General features: G+C 40.7%; 1 protein-coding gene and 1 long non-coding RNA gene across 8 annotated transcripts in view; one reads left to right on the top strand and one right to left on the bottom strand.

The window, feature by feature from the left end:
* The window catches only part of LOC309335598, a 248011-nt gene that overhangs the window by 31792 nt on the left and 193289 nt on the right, over positions 1 to 22930 (top strand). The window lies entirely within an intron of this gene.
* Positions 1 to 22930, bottom strand: part of AGAP1 (ArfGAP with GTPase domain, ankyrin repeat and PH domain 1) — a 335918-nt gene that overhangs the window by 121546 nt on the left and 191442 nt on the right. For all 7 annotated transcript variants that reach the window (XM_081863021.1, XM_081863022.1, XM_081863025.1 and 4 more), the window contains one exon: positions 3117 to 3278. In XM_081863021.1, coding sequence (XP_081719147.1) covers positions 3117 to 3278 — 162 coding nt within the window. The remainder of the gene's footprint in view (positions 1 to 3116; positions 3279 to 22930) is intronic.

Raw genomic sequence — 22930 nt, 5'->3', positions numbered from 1 at the left:
TAAACTCTTCCAATATGCGGTTACGGCAGCTAGAATTGTGATAGCTCAGAGATGGAAACAGGAAGAAATCCCAACGGTGGCAGAATGGAGAACAAAACTAACAGAATATGCCGAGTTAGATAAATTAACAGGGAAAATAAGATATTTAAAAGATCAGACGTTTATTGAAGATTGGGGAAAATTTGTAAGTTACCTGGAAAATAAATGTTCAGTAAATACAACGTTAGTGGGGTTCAAAGAGGCTGTGTGAAGGGTCAACAAGTATTGTTTAAGCTGAAATAATATTTAAAGGAGGTACGAATGGCAATATAAAAGAGGAAATGTGATATGAAGATTTAAATGCGAATGAATGTCAATACCGCTGAAGGAAGTTCAAACTGTATAAGAAAGGATAAACTTCGAATACATTGTATATATAACTGAATTTAATAAAGTTTTCTTCAAAATGCAAAAAAAAAAAAAAAAGGAAATGCCGTTTACCTTCCCGACGGAGTGGTACCTATTTATCTACTGGCACTTTGACGTGCTTTCGAACTGCTAGGTTAGCAGGAACAGGGACCGAGCAACGGGAGCTCACCCCGTTGTGGGGATTTGAACTGCCGACCTTCTGGGTTTTTTGGTTTTTTTTTTTTCTTTTATAAAATCTCTTTCCAGACAGTTTCATAAGATAACGAATAAATTACTGAATGAGAGCTTTATTTTGGAATACTGAAAAAAAGAGAGGTTTCTCTAAGTACTAAAATGTTAAGGGAAATAAACTAGAATTTTTTTTTTTTTGTTTCTGTTTAGAAAAAAAAAAATAATACCCTAAATACAGAGACATCATCATTCACCCAGAAATTCTGCCACAGTGTGGGGGACACGCCCTCCAAAAATGGAAAACGGGCTCCAATTTGAAAGACAAGAACAACAATGAGGAGAACACAACAACCCCAAAGTGGAGGATGTGAGACCAGAAGACCGGGGATTTCGAGGGCTGCTTGATCAGGCCCAGCAGCAGAAGAATCTGAAGTGGGGTAGCAAGGAAAGAGAGCAAGTGTGTGTGCCCCAGCAGAATTCCCCGTCTGGCTCCTCCCACCTGGAATCTGGGGAGGGGAGGGGTGGCAAGAGAGGGCCCGCCCCACAGTCACAACGGGGTCTGGGCAGAGGCCCCAGAAGCCAAGAGAGTGGGAAGCCCAGGTTCATCCAGGGCTGGAAGCCCAGAGGGTGGGTGCTGCCGCAGGCCTTGGGGCAGGCTCTGCTTGCCGCCCTTGCCCTGGACTGGGGGCACCTGAAAAGCCGCCAGCCTCCTGGAAGTGCACGGATCCCGCTAGCACTTAGCCCAAGTACTGATCGGCAAGCCCTAGGCTCTGTGGTTTAACCCACAGCACCACCCATAGTACAAGAGTAGACAAGTCTAAAAAGCCCAGGACACAAATTTCCACGGTGCTCTAGTGGCTAGATAGGAGGCTTCGTTTGGCCAGAATCAAGTACAGTGGTACCTCGGGTTACATACGCTTCAGGTTACAGACTCTGCTAACCCAGAAATAGTACCTTGGGTTAAGAACTTTGCTTCAGGATGAGAACAGAAATTGTGCGGTGGCAGCACAGCGGCAGCAGGAGGCCCCATTAGCTAAAGTGGTACCTCAGGTTAAGAACAGTTTCAGGTTAAGAATGGACCTCCAGAACAAATTAAGTTCTTAACCAGAGGTACCACTGTACAGTCATACCTTAGAAGTTGAATGGAATCCATTCCGGAAGTCCGTCCGACTTCCAAAATGTTTGAAAACCAAAGCACAGCTTCTGCAGCCAATTGGAAGCCCCATCGGATGTTCGGCTTCCAAAAATAGTTCGCAAGCTGGAACAGTCACATCCTGGTTTGCGTTGTTCGGGAGCTAAAACGTTCGAGAACTAAGCTGTTTCACTACCGAGGTACAGTGGTGCCTCGCAAGACGAAAATAATCCGTTCCGTGAGGCTCTTCGTATAGCGGTTTTTTCGTCTTGCGAAGCAAGCCCATTGACAGCTTAGCGGATTAGCGCTATTAGCGGTTTAGCGGCTTTTAGCGGATCAGCTGATAAGCGGCTTAGGGCTTAGGAAAAGGGGGGGAGGGAAGAAACCCCGCAGGAACTCGCAAGACATTTTCGTCTTGTGAAGCAAGCCCATAGGGAAATTCATCTTGCGAAGCGCCTCCAAAACGGAAAACCCTTTCGTCTAGCGGGTTTTCCGTCTTGCGAGGCGTTCGTCTTGCGGGGCACCACTGTACGACTGCATACACTAAATACATTACTTTGGTAAATGAGCCCCCATAGCCACTAGAGCTGTGCAAATTTGTGTCCCAGGCTTTTTAGACTTGTCTACCTATGTACTATCTGAAACTCAAAGGGTACATTGGTTGCCAGATGTGACCCCCCCCCAGCTCTCCCAAGCCACTAATGTGCATAAATAGGCCCTGTGGTACAACTCTCTTGGCAGTATGTGCATGGCACCTTTAAAGAAAAATCCCACCCCTCTTCCATAGGGCAGAGAAGTGGGTAAATTGGCTGTGTTTCCGTAGACTAATAGAGTGTAAAGCAGGAGTGGGGAAAAACTTAATCTGGCTACGGGGCCAGTCATCTGTCAATCACCTGACATCACACAACATCAGGTGATTAAACTTTGACCCCGTACCATGCAAAGGAAGAATCAAGTGCACCTTTCTTCCTTTGCAGCCCCAGCTATAATTCAAGTTCTGGCGGCAAAGGAAGACTATTTGCAGCTCTGGCTCAGGAAAATTCTTCCTTTGCAGCTGGAGCCACAGGCCGAATTCAAGCTGTGGCTGCAAAGGAAAAAATGGAAGTGTGCTCTAAGTGTGCTCAGTTTCCAAATGCAATTCAAAAAGTGCTGAAATCGACCAGCATCCTTGTTGGTTTGGCTTTGTGGTTTTCCTTTGTCGCATGCCTGTTGTGATAGAAGATGGGTTTGGTTTGGGAATAACAAAGAGACTTGGCAAGTCTAATTAGGCCATGGGCCAAAGTTTGCACTGCTGGTGCAAAGATCCTTGTCATCAAACTCATTCTGAATAACATGTTTTACCATGATTCTTATTTTATGAATCTATATAAAACTGTTAAAATAAAAAATTCTCCCACTGTCTTACCACTACTAATGCCTGAGTTTGCAGCAACTGCCACCTCACTCCACTGGTCGGCACTGGAGACTGAATAGGAACGCTGGTGCATACCATCAGGGCGACTGTTGAAGGAAACCAGACTGATGCCGCTTGCCATCTGAGACACAGAAGTACTAGTAGTCACATTTCCTAGAAGCAAAAGAATTGAAAGTTACTGAAAGTGAAAAACAAATTTTACATTCAGGATAACAAAGTGGGAACAAAGAAACAATCATCTTTGACATACTGCTGACTGATGTTGTCATTATTAGGTATCTTCCAAAGTCCCCCTTACAGAGAGAGTCACACACGGCCCCGCTAGTAAAATCTCTCTGTATATTCCCTTTGTTTTAAATCAAGTTGGGAATTAAAAGTATGAACCTGCATTTGGCTATGATGAAAACTCCAAACCAAACAGAGTTTATGAGAGAAGGCATAATGATAAATCTGGAAGCCTCAAATGTCAGTCTCAAAGTTGTTTTTAAATAATAAATACATGCTAAGTGATTGTATAATTCACTTGAAATGTTTGAAGTCATTATTTTATTAGATAGAGTTATCCAAGTCATGCTACTGCAGAGAGTTAGAATTAGGCAATTTACTCTTCTTTGTCTTCATCGAAGATTGGGTTGTTGTAAGAAATTTTGAAGACAGGAGAACAGCAGTGGTAGACGAGTGATTAGTGATAACAGTGAACAACTCTTCTCATTGTGACACTTTTGTGGGTGAGCTGAGAGTCTGTTTGAACCTTGGGTGAGAGGGAGTGTCAGAAGGATAATGAAGTGATATTGATTTATATATGTGTCATGGACTGGTTGGATGCAGAGGAACGGTGGGAGGAACCAGCTAGAGAACCTTCAAGGGAAGACAATATATTAGTAATTCTGAATTAATATAACATTTTAATATGTAACTGTGTATTTTTGCTGTCCGTTGTTGTTTCGGTTTCCTTAGAGATATTTTTATAATATTAAGCAGTATAGAAATAAAATAAACTGAATGGAAGTAGGACATGGCCTGGTTCCCATGTTCCACTAAGTCAAATGATAGCTTAGAATGAACATGGAGGTTTCCAGAGAATGGCTCACAGATGCTTTGCTCCTCCCCAGCCCATTTTGCTGCCATGCTGCATAGCTGGGTTGGATGAACCAACACTTGCGGTCAAGCTATTTCCCCCCCTTTTTTTTTTTTTTGCAAATTAAATTTTTATTGATTTTCAGTAAACATGCATACATTCATAAATTACACATATATAGGTTACATATTTAACTTAGGCTCTATCATGCTTCTGAGTTCCCTCCATTTCTTTGGTAAGTATCAAATAAAATTCTAATGTCGCGTACTTTACACAGTGGTGCCCCGCAAGACGAACGCCTCGCAAGACGGAAAACCCGCTAGACGAAAGGGTTTTCCGTTTTGGAGGTGCTTCGCAAAACGAATTTCCTATGGGCTTGCTTCGCAAGACGAAAATGTCTTCCGAGTTCCTGCGGGGTTTTTTTTCCCCTCCCCCCCTTTTTCTAATCCGCTAAGCCGCTTATCTGCTAAGCCGATAAGCTGCTAAAAGCCGCTAATAGCGCTAATCCGCTAAGCCGTCAATGGGCTTGCTTCGCAAGACAAAAAAACCGCTAGACGAAGAGACTCGCGGAACGGATTAATTTCGTCTTGCGAGGCACCACTGTATATCATATTAGCAACTACACGCTGTAAGAGTTATTCCAACCCTACCAGTGTCTTCAAAGATTTACAGTTGTTTCTTATATACATCAAATATTTACTCCAATTTTCTTGAAACTTCTGCTCGTCCTGATCTCTTAATTTTCCTGATAGTCTGGCCAGTTCTGCGTAGTCCATCATTTTAACCTGCCAGTCTATTATATTCGGTATTATGTCTGTTTTCCAATTCTGAGCTAACATATTTCTGGCTGCTGTCGTGGGCGGTCAAGCTATTTCCATGAGCTACAATCAAGCTACTAGTTCGAGATTAGTCTGGAGAGTTTTTAACCACGAGCCCATATTCAGACAACTGCAAAGCTAAAGCTAAACATGCTTAGCTCAATGAGGCAGCAAAAGGGAACAGAGAGGGGGCTGCTAAGCCAAGTTATGCCTTAGCACGAGATGTGAACGAAGCCTATATAATCTTGTGATTTCTGTATGTTGGTACAGAAAAAGAAGGGTAAAGCTAAATTAACAGTGGCTATGGCAGCTTGCAAGGGAGCAGATGAAAAAAGGAACTCCACTGAACTCAGGCCACTCACTCCTCTCTCTCTCTCTCTCACCCCCCCCCCACAAACACACAAACACACACACACACACACGAGTTAACGTCTCACATTAAAATTACAGAATTCCCAATATGGCTTGCCCTGCATAGGACAAACCTTATTCCTGTTACTACTATGTAAAGCTCCCAAATTTATATTTTAAACATTTTGACTCAATCAAAAATACCAGCTATGCTATTATAATCACAGCACTGTAATGTGTTAACTGCTGCTTCTATCACATATTCATCACAATGCTCCTGCAAAGTAGTTCTCCAGGAAGCAAGGTCCCACTCTCAACTTCAAGAAGGATTTTTTAACATGACCATATTTAACATATTTATGCAATGCTCATGCAACACGATACTGAAAAATGTCCAAGAACATAACAGATTGGCCAGCCAGAGCATGAATTCAGTCACTTATTAGGATTCTGCATCTCATGAGAGAGATCTTATTGTGAAGAGGTTCTTGTAAAGCTTTAACGTCAAAATCTTACATGCAAGGGCTAGCAGCACTTCAGCATCTGCCTCACTTTCAGTTTATTAGAATTAACATAAAATACATGGTCAACTACCTGGTTTATTCAGAGTTCTGAAAGACTGCCTCTACAAATGTATCATATACGCATCATCTGGCTGCTTTAGTTGATTAGCAGGGGGCAGTTAAATTACTATGCTAATCCATGTATTCTCAGCACTGGTTCCTTGATATGGATATGTGTATATGCTTACTGAGAAACCTTGATTAGTTCAAGCTTCAGTGTGTCAAAAGCTCCAGATTCTTTCCAAAGAATAATTTTAGCTGTATTCGCATCTGTAAAATGTAGGAGCTGATTTGAAAATGTACTTACCTCTAACATATGCTATTTTTCTTTAACTATTTGCATTTCAAAGTGACTATTGCATTTATATATGAATGACTACCAGTATGTTGCCAAAAATGGGCTCAAATGAGCAAGGATGATGCTGGTTTTCTATTGAAGAACAATGTTTTTCATCTTCTGTAACATCACAAAGGAAAAAAACCCTTCAGTTACAGGAACCTTTATTACATTTAAAATACTCAACTGATATTCTAAAATATTTTACTATGGGGAAAAATTATCCAAAACATTCTTCTACAATGGTAAGAAACAATGGCTGACATCAACATTACAATCCAAGATAACTTAATTCCTGGTATAAAGAGTACGAACACCATATTTTTGACAGCAAATAAATTATCATGTATAAGATACATATTAGGAGCAGAACTTATATTTTATTAATTAAGGAAGGGCAAACAACAGATGGTGTAAATTACAGTGGAACCTTGGTTCTCGAATGCCTTGGTACTCGAACATTTCGGCTCCTGAACTCCAAGACTTGGAAGTAAGTGTTCCGGTTTTTGAACGCTTTTTGGAAGCCGAATGTCCAATCCGGTTGTCAGCTATTGTTTCCGGGATGCCTGCGCCAATTGGAAGCCGTGCCTTGGTTTTTGAACGTTTCAGAAGTCGAACAGACTTCCGGAACGGATTACGTCCAAGAACCAAGGTATCACTGTACTTTGTGTATAAAAGTTATATACAACCATTCAGCAATGGTTTTAGGGCAGTTTACAAAACCTACCGCAGTTTTTCTGATCTTTCCTTTGTAGTATGCAGCCCTCACAGCTGAACTACAGATTACACTGGAGCAGCAGAGTCTCATTCTGCTTGCAAATGTATTGAAGCAGGTATGGGGGGACTGGAGGGGGGCAGATATGCCTTCCCCTGTGGGGAGAAGGAAGAGGGAGATTTTAAGCAGCAAAATGACCTGAGAGGGAATGGCGAAGCAGCCTCTGCCAATAATTAATGCTCCAATCAAGACTGCAGCCTTCCATGGCTGTTTTTCTTTTAAAACAACCACGCATAAAAGGACAGGGACACACAACTGTATGCAATGTGTAGTTTTGTCTAGAACAGGGTTGCCTAACCTGTGGCTCTCTCTACAGTTTGTTGGGTTCTATCTCACATCTGTCCTTGCAGGGACGATGGAGCTGTAGTCCCACAGTACCTGGAGGGCCAGAAGCCAGTTGCGTGACCTAGAGCAAAACAAAATGAGCATGATCTGGCCCAAATTAAGGAAGATTAAGTCCCATTCAAATCAACACAAGGGCATGTAACTCAATTCCTCCCATTTAAATCAATGGATCCTGCCCCCTCTTAACGTCCTAGTGCATATTTTGGAGGTACATTGCTATATTTTTGGGTCAGTGTTACTACTTATTCAATATATGGGAAGGAATATATGGAAAGTAATATTCAAGAGTTGTATCCTATTCAGAAGTTTTTGGTGTTATTTATATAGGCTAATTCTCCAGTCAACATAGGGATACACCAACCCACCCCCACCCTTGCAAGTCCTTTCTAATATGTTTTATTAGCAATTTATTTTTCTGGGTGGTCCTGCCACTTGACAGCTGGCCAATAAGTTTTCATAGATTTGTAGAGCTGTAAGGATTCCAAGCGTCATCTAGATCAACCCCCAGCAAAGCAGGATTCTCAACTAAAGCATGCATGACAGATGGTCGTCCACCCTCTGCTTAGAAACCTCCAAGGAAGGAGGGTCCACCACTTCCCAAAGGAGTCCATTCCACTATCAAACAGATTCACCATCAGGAAGATGTTGAGTCAGAATCTCCTTTCTTGTAGCATGAAGCCATTGGTTTGGATCCTAGCCTCTGGAGCAGGAGAAAACAAGCTTGCTCCATCTTCCATGTAACATCCCATTAGATATTTGAAGATGGCTAGCATATCTCCTCTCGGTTTTCTCTTTTCCAGGCTAAATATACCCAGCTCCTTCAACCATTCCTTGTAAGGCTTGGTTTCTAGACCCTTGATCCTCTTGGTTGCCCTCCTCTGCTCACACTCCAGTTTGTCAACATCCTCCATAAATTGTGGTGCCCAGAACTGCACACAGTCCTCCAGGTGTGGTCTGACCAAGGCAAAATAGAGTGGGACTATGAATTCCCTTGATCTGGACACTATACCTCTGTTGATGCAGCCTAGAATAGCATTAGCCTTTTTTTGCTGCTACATCACACTTATGACTCATGTTAAGCTTGTGGTCTACTAAGACCCCAAGATCTTTAAAAATGTACAGACTAGCTCTGGGTTTCAACTCCTCAGAGTGAAACTCTAAGTTATTATTCTTCAGGAGTTTTTTTTCTTCTTTTCTTTATAGAGTCTACATGTCTTTAATATTCAAAATAGATTCACAATTCCTTTAATAAAGGAAAAACACAGAGTGGCTCCATATGTCTAGGGTGCTCCAGAAGCAATTGCAAATCTTATTTCAGAAGTGTAGGCTCTATAAAGAGGAAAAAAAACCTCCTGAAGAGGAAGAATTTGTGTATAAAATGAAATATAAAAGTTAAGAAACATAAAGGCATAAGATGAAACAGAACATAAAAATCTAAGCAGAAAACACAAATAGAGTATAGATCTGAATTTAGGAAGCCAGAGTAATCATTAAGATGGACAAATAATTTTTCATGAAGGACAGTAGGTTCCCATATTTCATTAACTGAAGAAAACATGGTTTGATATTTTAGCAATACTGGCCATGTTTGCACAAACAAATCCTGCCTTGACATGCCAGATTATACAGTACAGTGGTGCCCTGCAAGACGAATGCCTCGCAAGACGAAAAACTCGCTAGACGAAAGGGTTTTCCGTTTTCCGAGGTGCTTCGCAAGACAAATTTCCCTATGGGCTTGCTCCGCAAGACGAAAACGTCTTGCGGGTTTGCTTCCTTTTTCGTAAAACCGTTAATACCCAGGGAATCCGCGCTCCGCAAGACGAAAAAATCGCAAGACGAAGCAACTCGCGGAACGAATTAATTTGGTCTTGCGAGGCACCACTGTAGTCCCTTAGGTCCTGCTTTATTCCTCCTTTTGTAGAAGCAGGAAAACAAAACAGGAAGCTGGTGTTAGCCATAGCTTCTTCCAGTTACGTGCAAACCAGGAATGATTTCAAAACAAGCCAGGACTCAGATGCTGCCTGGAGAACAGTTTGCCTTCTCTTCATCCACACAAGTGAATAGGAAGGAAAATTGCAGGAAGCTTGTTCTTAAGTCTTTCTTGTTCCATCAACCCATCTTTCACCAAGTTTAGCACAACTTCTGGGAACAACTTCTATTACTCTTTAAATCATGTGAAGTTTCAAGATCAACTTTATAATTTTAGCGGCACAAATTAATCTATTCAACCTGTTTTGTCACTCTCATACAATTTTATCTGATAATAAGATTGGTATGTTTTTATAAAACTCGGTATGGCTGCTAGTTAAATATATCATTTGCATAGATTTATTTTCTAATCTAATTTATGGTTATAACACTTATTTTCTTATTTTATCTTAAAAATAGAGCAAAAGGGTCTACTGAAACAGTTAAAGTAGTTCAAGACTGTGGGTAACCCTATATTGTGCTGACTTAGAGAAAGTTATGCAGTACAAGCAATACATTGGGCGACAGCCTAAGCACAAGTGGAGAGAGACTGAATGGATATGGTCCAATCATAGGCTGCAGCTCATAGAAGTGTCTACAACAGGCTGATGACAAAACAAATACTTGAATCTGTGCAGCAGTGCTATTCCAAATATCAGAGAGACTGCTTCCTCTATGCCCCATAGAATAATAATGCTGAGTTCTCAGAGTCTGTTGTCTGTCCGGATCTCGAATATAAGGTAAAGGTAAATGCCCCTGGACAGTTAAGTCCAGTCAAAGGAGTCTATGGGGTGCGGTGCTCATCTCGCTTCAGGCCAAGGGAGCCATAATTTGTCCGCAGACAGTTTTCCGGGTCATGTGGCCAGCATGTGACGCAACGGGACACTGTGATGAGTGCCAGAATGCATGAAAACGCTGTTTAGTTCCCCACCACAGCAGTACCTATTTATCTACTTGCACTGGCATGCTTTCAAGCTGCTAGGTTGGCAGAAGCTAAAACAGAGCAATGGGAGCTCACTCCGTCACACGGATTCAAACTACTGACCTCCTGATCGGCAAGCCCAAGAGGCTCAGTGGTTTAGTTGAGACACCACATTGGGAGCAAAATTTTAACATGGTGCATTCAGGGGGCAGGGGAGATGGGACAACACATTATATCCTAAAATATTATTTACTGGTCAGACGATGCATTTTTTTGTTTTGGCAAGGTGTGCAGATGTGGCTGCACCCATTTCAATTTGGTTTCCGACTCCCATTTAGGAATCACCTGTGCTAGGAGAGGGCAGGGTGAGGGCACACCTCTTCGTTTTCCAGCACCATCAAGAACAGTCTGCTTCTGGATTGTCTGTCTAGGATGGGAACTGCGGCCTCTTCTTCTGTCCTGTAGCATTTGTACTACAAGGATGTGCAAGGTTCCATCTTAAAGCATGAGGCATAACATACTGTTTAACTCCTGCAAAAGGTTGTTTAGAGAACTAAACCAAAATATCATTGGTATGCCAACACACACCTCTCTCTCCTTTCCTGCTTCTGATGTGCAAAGTCTGAATAGCAGTAAGGAATTAAAAAGTTTATGTGTCCATATCAGACTGGTGCAAAGGTGTACATGACCCCACATAAACTAGTTTATAAGGAAATAATACTGGGCTTCTCTAGGTACACAGATTTGTAAATTAAAAGGGGGGGGGTTTAAACCCTTATACAGGACTAGTGAGCTTCCAGAATGTACAGCATGCTAAGGTGTTAACAGCGAGATTAAAAAGGCAAGCGGAGGTAGGATAGAAGAGAAGTTTGACCTGCTAAAGCCCGCAACAACTCATAGTAAGTATCTGGAACGGGGGGCGGGGGGGGGGAGAGATACCCGCTGTGAGATTTAACCTCCACTCATTGCACAGAGACCTAAGCAGGAGGACTCCTCTTACAGGGTGGTGATACACTGCAATATTTGGTTGCAGGTTTCAACTGTTATCAAATATTCAGTTCACCTATGCTTATAATGAAAGATGTGATACAAAATAAAGGTGATAAAATGGATTTAGCAGCTAAATATAAGATGCTCAAGCATTTTCCTTTATCCTAGGTTTTGAGATCTATACACAATTCTCAATTGCTCCTTTTACAAGCCTTCGGAGAAAAAGGAATGTCATTTAGCAATCTTTATTTTCTTTGGGTCTTCTTCAAAACCTCTCATGTTGGCATGATAATTCCGTAGCAGATTATGAGTGGCTGCCGTCTCCTCAGGAATCATGTGTCATGCTTTCAAGAACGCATCAATAATGTTTCTAAGGTAACATGAGATACTGTACTTGCTACTTTTCCCTCAGCAAAGTATGACCTGTCTTGGAGTCAAGACAGACACTTTACTACATGTGCCTAATTAAAGCCGAATCCAGCAGAACTCACTCAGAGTGAGTTAATAAGACAAATATAGTCTTGCTACATATTTTTAGCAGCAATAGGGCTAGCTAGCGTTATCTTAAATTTAAGTGACTGACAAAGCCTATTAAATGTAGATAGACTAAAAATGGATGTTCTGGCTGATGATGTGCATCTGAGAATCCATCACCTTTAAACACTCTGCCCAATGTGTTTCCGCCTCGCACCAAGGCTGCCTCACCTCATTGTCATATAAGCCAACTAATCAGATCAAAATCAAAGAAAGGAGAATGTCAGAATTCTGAAATATTTTCACCCAACAGGATAACAGTATCAAACACTACCACCCTGAAAATCTTTCCTTTCAAGGTAGAAATGCCAGCAAGTTTGTAATAAAAATTATTCAGATAAAACCATTTTAACAGAACTTGCTAATTGTACAAAAATAGCAATGCCAAGTACATCACCATCAAAACATACATGAATAAATTAAGCATCATGGCACTCAATAGGAATCTGGCAATTAAATACAAAAGTGGTATTGACTTCTAAGCTTACTACCAGCATGGTTTCAATGTCACAAATTTGTGGAAAATATTTTGCCCTAATTCTGCAATATTTTTTTAAATAAATGTATTCACTGTTGAAATAAATGAATGTTAAACTTGGAACAAATATATAGCTCTTGCATTTTTTTCTAACTGCCTTATGAACAAGTCACAAAAATATGAAATATCCATTAATGTTTTAGAATAGAAATCATTAGAGTTCTCAAAAAATGGGCAATTCCTTCCAAAATCCTTTATAAAAGGAATTTTTGGTTTTGTATAGACACTTAAAAAATAAGCAACATGTTACAGAAAATTTATGAGTACTGTATATGAACAATGCCAAGCTATAAAGGGGCAATAACCTACAAACTAGAGCAAACCATTGTCATTAAACTATTGAGTCTCTTTAAAACTAAAAGGAAGAGAAACTTTCAGAAAGAGACACACAAAGATTTTGATCCTATATTATTATTATTATTATTTATTTATTACTATTATTATTATATTTTAAAGCTATTACATCTAACAGCAGCCTAGTAAATGCATGTCTGCAGTGTGAGCAGTTTTGATAAACAGCCTCTGCGGGCCACACAACGGGGATAATGTATCCTTAAGTACTGCCAATGAGCTGCCATTCTGCACAGCCAATTACTTCTGTGCGTCTGTCACTCAAAGGAAAAATGACTGAACCCATTAGATCAAACCTTTGTCACTGTTCCTAATGCACTCTTAGGCCTCATTAATCTGAGGGAGCAGCAACACAGCCGCCGGTGCCTCATTGCCTCCCCCACAACAGGACCACGTGAAGCCTCTCATCTCTCCCCCAAGTGCACCACGTTAATCAAGCTCTCCTTATTACCCCAGTCCCTGTCACGGCGGAGAGCGCTCTCTCTCTTAAATGCTCTCATTATAGCCCATCTTTAGAGCTGGCTGAGTGGAAAAAAAGAGAGAGAGAGAAACAGAAGAGGAAAAAGCAAGTCCGATCACATTAATATTCATGACAATAATTAGTATTCTAGGTCACTGAATATTCATGCTATTAGTTTGGATTTTTATGGGTTTGCTGGATGTCCTGATTGCTGGAGTGTGGAGGAAAACAGCATGGTGGGGACTTTAGATGTCAATGGCAGTTCAATACTGAGAATAGGTATGCGAATTCTCCCCTCCTTTTGGGGGCTAAATCAGCTCTTTCAACTCTCCTGATGGCTTTAGTATTTGAAAAATCACTAGAGGGAAGGGGGTGTGAGAATGAAAATGCTTGGTTTTCTTGAAAAGGTTTTAACATTCAAACGGTTGCTATTGCAAAATATAACCACCAGAGCCCAACATAATAACTTCAGTAGAACAGGATGAATCACTAATCTTAGCTACAAGGCACACCAAGACATGAGACACACAAACCAGACGATCATGAACAAAAGTGAGCAGGCTAGGGAGGGAGTGTATTACTGGCCCCTACATTTGGCTACCCAAATGATCAGGACACTTCACTGACGACTGCTCTGGGGGTCATACCATTCAGCCCTAGCCACGCAAGTAACTTCAAACACACATAGTACTTACTACACCATTCCAAATCTTAGCACACTTAGGTTATAATTTAATATGTTTTAACATTTGTGTTTTAAACAGCCTTGACTTTAAAAATGCTGCCTTCTGTGACCGCCTCCCCTTCTTATTCAGTCAAATTATAACCCCATGAATAATAAAAAGAAATCAAGACATTAACTGCATATTTTTTTCTATGGCCTTAAACAGGGACAAGGAAAGTGAAAGCAACACTCAGAACAGCGACTGTGTTTGCAACTGTCAGTAGAAGTTTACTACACAAGTAACATACATTTATAGAATTTTTACCCCACTCTTCAGCCAAATGCTTACATAAAATCAGTTAAAACCAGACAGTCCCTGCTTGCAGGTCTACAATCTAAAAAACATGACACATAGGGGAAAAGGGGCAGTGCAAAAAGAGGGGAAAAACTCCAGTTTTAAGACTTTGTGTCTGAGAACAGGAGTTCTTCTAATGACCAGCTGGTGCCTGGTGGAGCTGGTCTTTCAGCAGAGCCGACTGAAAGAGTCCTGCTTCTCATCTCTCCTATTGAGGCAGCCTAATGGAAAATATTTCAATGGAATAAAGTTTTAGTGGTAAACTGCAGCTGCATGCCTACTCCAAACTTCCTGGGCTTTAGTTGTTGGCTACCTGGAAAACCCCATCTATGCATTCTTGCACTGTGCAAAACACAGCACTAGAAGAATTCAAGAAGCCCTCAAAAACATGGTGACAGCTAGAACACACATTGTGGAATATAATAACATGGCAATCATTCCCCCTTCCTTTGAAGGAGATGTAGGAAATCTCTTCCAGTAGCCCCCACCCTAAGCAGTCAATCCCAGCGCCCTTTTGCTGATCTTTCATGCTGCACAGAATCCTTCAAGATCAAGCCTCCACAAATCCTCTTGCCAGCTTGCTGCAGCAAGGAGGATATCTTTTTAACACAATATGACACAAACTCACTTCCTTCTCCTGTAGAGGTATCTCTGCACTGTGGAGAAAGTAGCCAGGGGCAGAGATGACTGGCAGAATCCGAGATCAGGACAAAGAGACAGTGGAAGAAGATTGGAAGAAGTTTAAAGACTATCTTAATAAACATTACAAAATTAATGAAGGCTAAAAAGATATGGGTTTAAAAATTAGTGGTTTGCAGGGGCATTGATTAAGGATTAAGGAAAAAGAATAGAATTAATAAAAACTATGGGAAATGTGGGAATGGATTTGCTGACAAGATAAATGAGATTAGAATACAGAAGGGGGAGGTGTGAGGAGGTCGGTGAAATTAGGTTTAGAAAATATGGTTTGAACTTATACTTGTTTTTGACTTGTCTGTTTATTTGTTTATGTCTTTATTGTCTTTTGTGTTTATATGTGTTTATTCAAAACTTTAATAAATATCATTAAAAAAAAGAAAAAAGAGAGAAAGTAGCCAGGATAATGTGAAAAGGACTGTTTCGTCAGGTCCCGTAAGAGGAGGAAGGAGGGATTCTGGGAGCAACAGGCAAAGTAGAATCCTGAGTTGGAGAGGAGGCGGCTGGGGCTGAGAGTCTTCAAATACCTTCCGCAATCAAGGAAGTGGTTGCTTTAGCATGGAGGATATTCCCTTATATGAATTCTCCCCTTTCCTAAATTCTCTGGTGGCCTTAGGGCAGGGGAAAGCTCAGGGTTGACCGCTAATTAAAGTTGGTTCTCAAGTCAAGCAAAGCACTGTGGATCCCCTGTTCAAGACTCTCATTTTCCAGGACACAAAGCAGTTGGCAGGAACAGCAGGAGAAACTAATCCAGGACAGATCTTTTCCCTCTGCCTGTTCCCATTTACAGAATGTAAAAATTCCACACTTTTAAGAAGGTTAGTCTCACTTAAATTGTTCCTTTTTTTAAAAAAAGAAATGTCTGAAGGCAGACCATTACAGCTTAATCTGATTCTCAGCACTTTACCATAAAATAAGCCTACTAATGGCCACCGCATAGCTTCCTTGATGATCAAGATTAATAAGATATGAAATTCTCATTTATGAGGCTCAAACTTCATATTTTTGCAACATGTCCAAAGTGTCACACATAGTTAACAGATAATAATGGTTAGAAGTATTAATGATTGCTAATAACAGCTGTACCATTAACACATACAGGATATTCCAGTGGTGTTAAATATAATTAATACATAATAAAATGGATATTTCTGTAGTGTGCAAATCATAAAACAACCATAATACAGCACAGCATACCATTTTTAAGACATGAAACAACACATGGTCTTTTTAGGGGAAGTGCTCTGGGGTCACGAAGAGTCCGACACGACTAAACGACTAAACAACAACAACATATCAAAATGATTCTGCAATAAGCTTTCTCTACTTGGCCAGTCAAAAAATGATCAGCTGCATTTGGCTAAATATTTCAATAAGAACTGAAGCCAGAAAAGCAGCTCTAACCATAGCCAATACATGGCATCCAGAAGTACTCCCAACACTAAACCTGATTTTTTCAAGGCAAGTTCAAACAGATCCAAAATAGGAAGAACTCTTGTCACTGGATGCAGCCAATTTGTTGGCCTCCATCCAGTTTATTAAGAACATAAGACAAGCTTCTACTGGATCAGGACAAGGCCCTTCTAGCCCAGCATCTTGTTCACCTAGTGGCCAACCAGACGCCTATGGGAGACTCACACGCAGGATTCGAGCACAAGAGTAGCCCTCTCCCCTTGTCCAATCCTCATTTAAAGTCATCTAGATTGGTGGCTATGACTAAGGGAGTGAGTTGCACAGTTTAATTACATGCTGCATGAAGTAATTTATTTGATCTGTCCTGAATCTTCCAGCCTTCAACTTCACTGAATGTCCACAAATTCTAATGTTTTGAGAGGGGGAGAAAACATCTTTATACACTTTCTCCATACCAGGTATAATTACTCACTTTTTCTTTAAACTTTAAATTTAGAATTTCCAAATGTTGCAACCTTTCTTCACAGAGGAGTTGTTCCATTCCCTTGATAATTTTGGTCACCATTTTCTGAATGTTTCCCAACTCTCTCTTTTTAGAAGAGACAACCAGAGCTATACAGAGTGTTCCAGATGTGGGCACACTATAGATCTGTATAGCAGCACTATGCTGTATTATCAATTCCTTTCCTAATGATCCCTTGCATGTAATTTGACCTTTTCACAGCGCCACACACAGGGTCGACATCAGCATTTAGTTATCTACAGCGACCCCAAGGCCTTATTCCTGGTCTGTCATCCCCAGATCACAACCCATGAGCACACCTGTGAAATTAAGATTTTTTTGCCCCAACATGCATCGCTTCTTTTTTAAAAAAATAATTTTTATTAACCGACCAATCAAATCAAATCATATCATATCATATCACATCACATAAATTCCGAATTACAAAGCCGAATTGTAAATTTTTGTTGGGGGGACCCATATTTCAAGTTCCGAAGGGGGATTCCGATTATCTTCTTGCTGCTGCGTTAATAACATGCATCACTTCACACTTGTTTACAATGAATTGCATTTGCCATTTTACCACCCATTCGCTCAGTTTGGAAAGGAGCTCTTCACAATCTCCTTTTGTTTTAATGGCCCTGAACAATTTAGTATCATCAGCAAACTAGGCCACCTCACTGCTCACCCCTAACTCTATATTGTTAAAAAGCACAGGTCCGGATACAATCCTTGGGAGACTCCACTTGCCACGCCTCTCCATTTGGAGAACTGTCCATTTATCCAGACTTCTTGCTATTTAACCAATTCCTGGCCCATAAGTTCTCTCCTCTTATTCACTGACTGCTAAGCTTACTTAGGAGTCTTTGGTGAGATACTTTGTCAAAAGCTTTTTGGAAGTCCAAGCATACTATGTGAAATGGATCACCTATGCTTGTTGACACACTCAAAGAACTCTTAATATGTTCATGAGTCAGGACTCGGCCTTGCAAAAGCCACGTTGGCTCTGCTTCAGTAAGATAACGTCTATATGCTTGGTTACTTTATATTTAACAATACTTTCCACCAATTTTCCAAGGACAGATGTTAAACTAGCTGGCTTGTAATTTCCAGGACCTCCCTTCAACCCCTTTTGAAAAACTGGTGTTACATTGACTACTTTCCAGTCCTTAGGTATGGAGACTGATGTGACAAACAAACTACAGTGCAGCTTTTGAACTGATTGGGGCAGGGAGTCGACAGGAGCTGAGGAGGTTCCAATTCAGATCAGAATGCCCTATTTAAAACGAAAAGGGCAGGATTTGTGTTATGTATAATAACAACATATACTTTTTACGCCTTCTTTAAAATATGAAGGTTTTAGTTTAATTTCCTGTGGCCCCCAAGTTTCCCTGCTAAGATAGAGCATTAGTTTTTCTATAAATTTCCTACCTCTAGAAGTTAGTTCCTGAGTTGCAAATTCTTACATCATTTGGGTCTTACAGAATTTAGATCCTAGAAGAGTGACCTTACTGTGCCCTTGCCTTGTGCTGTTTTGATTAAATAAATAAATAAATGGGTGTTACTTACCTTCTCCTCCCAAGTCAGCTTAACTCACCTTGGTGCTTTTGTCATCTTGGGCTGAGATGCTTCATCAGCTAAGGTTCCCTCTAGCTCATAGAACGAGCTTCCCTTGCTAGCTGGCTCTAAATTTATATTCCTGGATGGTTCCTCCTGGCTACTGTAGTAGCCAATGAGGTCAGGAGGTGTGGCTCAAATTCAGTTAGCCCCCTGGGAATGGGGAGTGAACAATGAGTGTTGATTGAATGGGAGGTGGATAATGGCTGGTGAGTCAACTGCCTTGGAGTGTGGCCCTTCTTTCCTTCTGTCAAACGTTAATTCATAATCTCTATGACCTCCCCAAGCTGTGATGGGAAGGAGAGTTGAGTAGCAGTAGTTTAATGATGATACCAAACTCCAAATTTCTAGACAACCCGTCCATGTGGTTGCATATAGATGTAAACAGCATGGAAGATAAAATGCAACACTGTGGGATATCATAAGACAAAGGCCACAGCATCAAGCATGAGTCTCCTGGCACTATCTGGCATTCCATTCAACTCCTGCCCATTTAGGGGATCCAGACAGATACAGTGGTGCCTCGCAAAACTAAAATAATTCGTTCCGCGAGTCTCTTCGTCTAGCGGTTTTTTCGTTTTGCGAAGCACGGCCATTAGCGGCTTAGCGCTATTAGCGGCTTAGCGGCTATTAGCAGCTTAGAAAAAGGGAAAAAAGGGAAAAAACTCACAAGACGTTTTCGTCTTGCGAAGCAAGCCCATAGGGAAATTCGTCTTGCGCCTCGAAAAATGGAAAACCCTTTCGTCTAGCGAATTTTTCGTCTTGCGAGGCATTTGTCTTGCGGGGCACCACTGTAACATGACTGGTGATATGTGTACCATTAAGATCCAGCAGAACCCACAGGGACGCAATTCCCTTTTCTATCAAAAGGCGGCATAGTAACACAGTGCTGCCTCAAGGTCTGAGGTCTGATCTACATGATGGGTTACAGCCGAAACAGAATGAGCTAATTTAAAATTAAAGAAGAAATGATTATTTGGAAAAAAAAAAGTTCTTTTTCATATTCATGCTCAATGATCATGGATTCATCAGTAGCTATCAAGCAGGTTGTTGATTCACTGTTTAGACTCAACATATCAATGTTCAAAATCGACACATTGTAACTTGGATCTTAAATTTTTCCATGAATAAAATGTTCCAGCTTGGTTGATACTACAGTAATGTCAATTTTTATTTTAAAAAGCATTCTTGTCTGAGAATGATAGTAGACACAAGGTAAACAGCAATCCAATGCTTCTTCCTCATTTGACCCACAAAGATTTAGTGTTCTTTCACATAGCAGCTGACCATACTATTCCACGGATTACATTGTCTGAAAGCATGCTGGACTGAAGGCTCCTTTGCGCTTTCAAGGGCCTGGTGAAGCATTTCCAGGAAGCAGGCCCTTTTGCAATAATGGAACCAATTGTATTGCTACTGTGCATTTGAACATTTAACATTCAAATCCTATTCCTATCTGCAATTTAGCTGAGTTGACTAGCTCAATTGTGCCACAGAGGCCTCTGAAAAATTATATTGATTTTTATGTAGGCATGCCAATTATCCTTTGCAGAATTTTGAACTATGAGACTTGTTCTTGTAGATACAATTTGGGAACTCTGTCATTCATACAAGCCTATCAGTAGCTGGTATGAACTGTGTGAATTTCTGCTGTGGCAACTAATGAAAATTGCCCTGTCTCAACTCTAATGTGTGAAGCTGGGGTATTAAAAAGTAAATGTAAGATATTATGAAATATCTTTTGGACTGCCTCTGAAATATGAATTTCCACCAATCCTCATACTTCTAGTCCATAAAGTAGCTGTTTGTTATTGTATATTTTAATAATATATTGATTTTATGGTTGTAAGCTGCTTCAAAGTCATTTTTACATATAAACAGCATATAAATATTAATTTATATAAGTAATAATAAAATAATAATAATTTAACATTAGTAATATACTTCCCCACATATTCTGTTAGCATGCAAAAAATTCTTAATGCAATAGATTTTACAAACATGGTCTTTGTTTCTTGAATTTAAAATAATAACTGGCTCTGTGGATATTAGTTAAATAACTGGCAACTACGAGAAGGGGCTATTGTTTATCATCTGCTATATATTCAGTTTTCATGGCAGACCAGCACAGAGCAGCTGTAAAGAAATTAAAATGCAAGGCGAAAAAGTTTGTTTCAATTTTTTAAAAAATAATTTGGATCTTACAAAATGACTGGCTCTCTCTTCAAATCTGGGGTTATGTTATAACAGGTTTCACTTGTGGATGTAATGACAGAAGCTATCTAAGTATGGAAATCAGATTGAGGAGCTGTATTTTCCTTTTTCTCTCCTGTCTGGGCTCAACTACTCTTCCTGAAGTGCAGCTCCAATGTTATACCTTTCTGGTACATAAGGTATTGAAAATATGTTCAGGGAGAGGGGTGGGGGAACCAGAGAGAGAGAGTTAGCAAAACATTTGCTCCCAGTACGTTTCCAAGCACAATTCAAAGTGTTGGCGCTGACCTTCAAAGCCCTAATGGCCTCAGCCCAGTATGCCTGAAGGAGCGTTTCCACCCCCATCGTTCTGCCCGGACACTGAGCTCCAGGTCCAAGGGCCTTCTGGCGGTTCCCTCACTGCAAGAAGTGAAGCTACAGGGAACCAGACAGAGGGCCTTCTCAGTGGTGGTGCCTGCCCTGTGGAACACCCTCCCACCAGATGTCAAGGAAATAAACAACTATCTGACTTTTAGAAGACACCTGAAGGAAGCCCTGTTTAGGGAAGTTTTCGATGTTTGATCACTTTATATTATTATTATTATTATTATTATTATTATTATTAATATAATCATCACCATCACCACCATCATTAATTGTGTTGGGAGCTGCCCAGAGTGGCTGGGGAAATTCAGCCAGATGGGCGGAATATAAATTATTATTATTATTATTATTATTATTATTATTATTATTATTATATTAATGAGAACAAACAGATTAGATTTCAATGTCATATAAGCATAGTGGGAGCTAAGACAAATTTGTTCTTGCTCCAAACTACAAGGACTTGCATCTGGTAAATTTCAGAATGACTTGGATTAAAACATGAGCAACAACTTTTAGATGCTGCTAACTTACATTCACTTTCATTTCTCCCTATATTTTGGTAAACTACTCAAAACAGGTCATCAAACTGCCTTCTTGCAATTCCCACCCCATGTCATATGAAAAAGCAAATTGTTATCCCCCCCATTGATAAAGATGGATTCATTACAGTGCCTTTTGAAAATAGGCCAACTGGAGAAACCCCTGAGAAACTTGGAAGCAATTTTCACTAATTCCACCTACAAAATTTGGGTCCACCTTTTCCCTTCATGTGTTCTCGTAGCTCAGAAATGGGGAACCTGTGGCTCTTCAGAAGTTGCCAGACTTTAACCCCCAACCTTCCTGATCATTGGCCATGCTGGCTAGGGCTCATGACAGTTGGAATCCCAATAATATATGGAGGGTCACAGGTGTTGCCCCCTGGAACACAGGTGTAACCCCTGTATTATGTTAAAAAGTTTGTTTAAAAGACTCTTTTAAGAATTTATTCTTTTAAAGAAAAAAGCTGCTTCATATGATGCACTCTATACTAATTCTTGCATTTAGAGCATACATTTTACAGGCAAAATCCAGACCAGCAGGGACCCAATCCTTTCCCATTCTTGCATCACATGCCCATGTCCTTTCAAACTACAATTTCTGCATGTGGGCACCGTTCCCCAAACACTCTGTGCCTGCATTTGGTACTCAGAAAAAACAGTCCCTGCTTACAAATTTTAACTTATGATGAACTGGCCACCACAGTATTTTGTTTTGAAGCACACTAGTTTTGACGTTAGAAATTATAAGAATCCACCCGCCCCCCCTCACATAGTGAGCTATGTGAGTAGAAACAGCAAGATAAAACATTTGTTTGGGATTCAAAATATTGTTGGTTTGTGGAAAGTGACTCAAGTGGCAGCTTCAGACTTCAAGTGGTTGTTTATTATCTGTGGTCCTAATGTTCCTGCTGTATTGTATGACATTTGATGGTGCTAGGATGTGATGGGGGTAGGAAGATAGCAGGTATAGTTGGAGGGGAGGAGCTGACTGTTATCTGGGGTGGAGACCCATATGTTTGGTCACTGTCCTGTTTCAGCACTCCCACTCCTCTGGAAGTTACTGCTACCTTATCATCTGAGCTGTCTAGTTTGAAGGTGCTGTCACTGAATGCCAGGTTAGCCTGTATCAAGATCATGCTTGTCCATGACTTGACTGTGGATGAAAGGCTTGCCTTACTGCGACTTGGATAGGTGAGCTAGGTTAAGGTTACCAGATTTTTTTCAATGAATCTGGGGACACTTTTCAACTTCAATGGATTTTGTATGGGCACCGATTTGTAAATCTGGGGACTGTCCCCGGGAAATGGGGACGTCTGGTAACCTTAATGCTAGGTGGCCCTGACCTAACTCAATTGTGCCCATCTGGGTTCTCGATTCAGCACCAGACTAGACCAAGGGGCTGAGGGCAG

This window comes from Podarcis erhardii, assembly GCF_964252035.2.
Source record: "Podarcis erhardii genome assembly, chromosome: 1".
NCBI lineage: Eukaryota > Metazoa > Chordata > Lepidosauria > Squamata > Lacertidae > Podarcis > Podarcis erhardii.
Note: the sequence above shows the minus strand (reverse complement) of the source record. Positions and strands in the feature narration are given on the sequence as shown.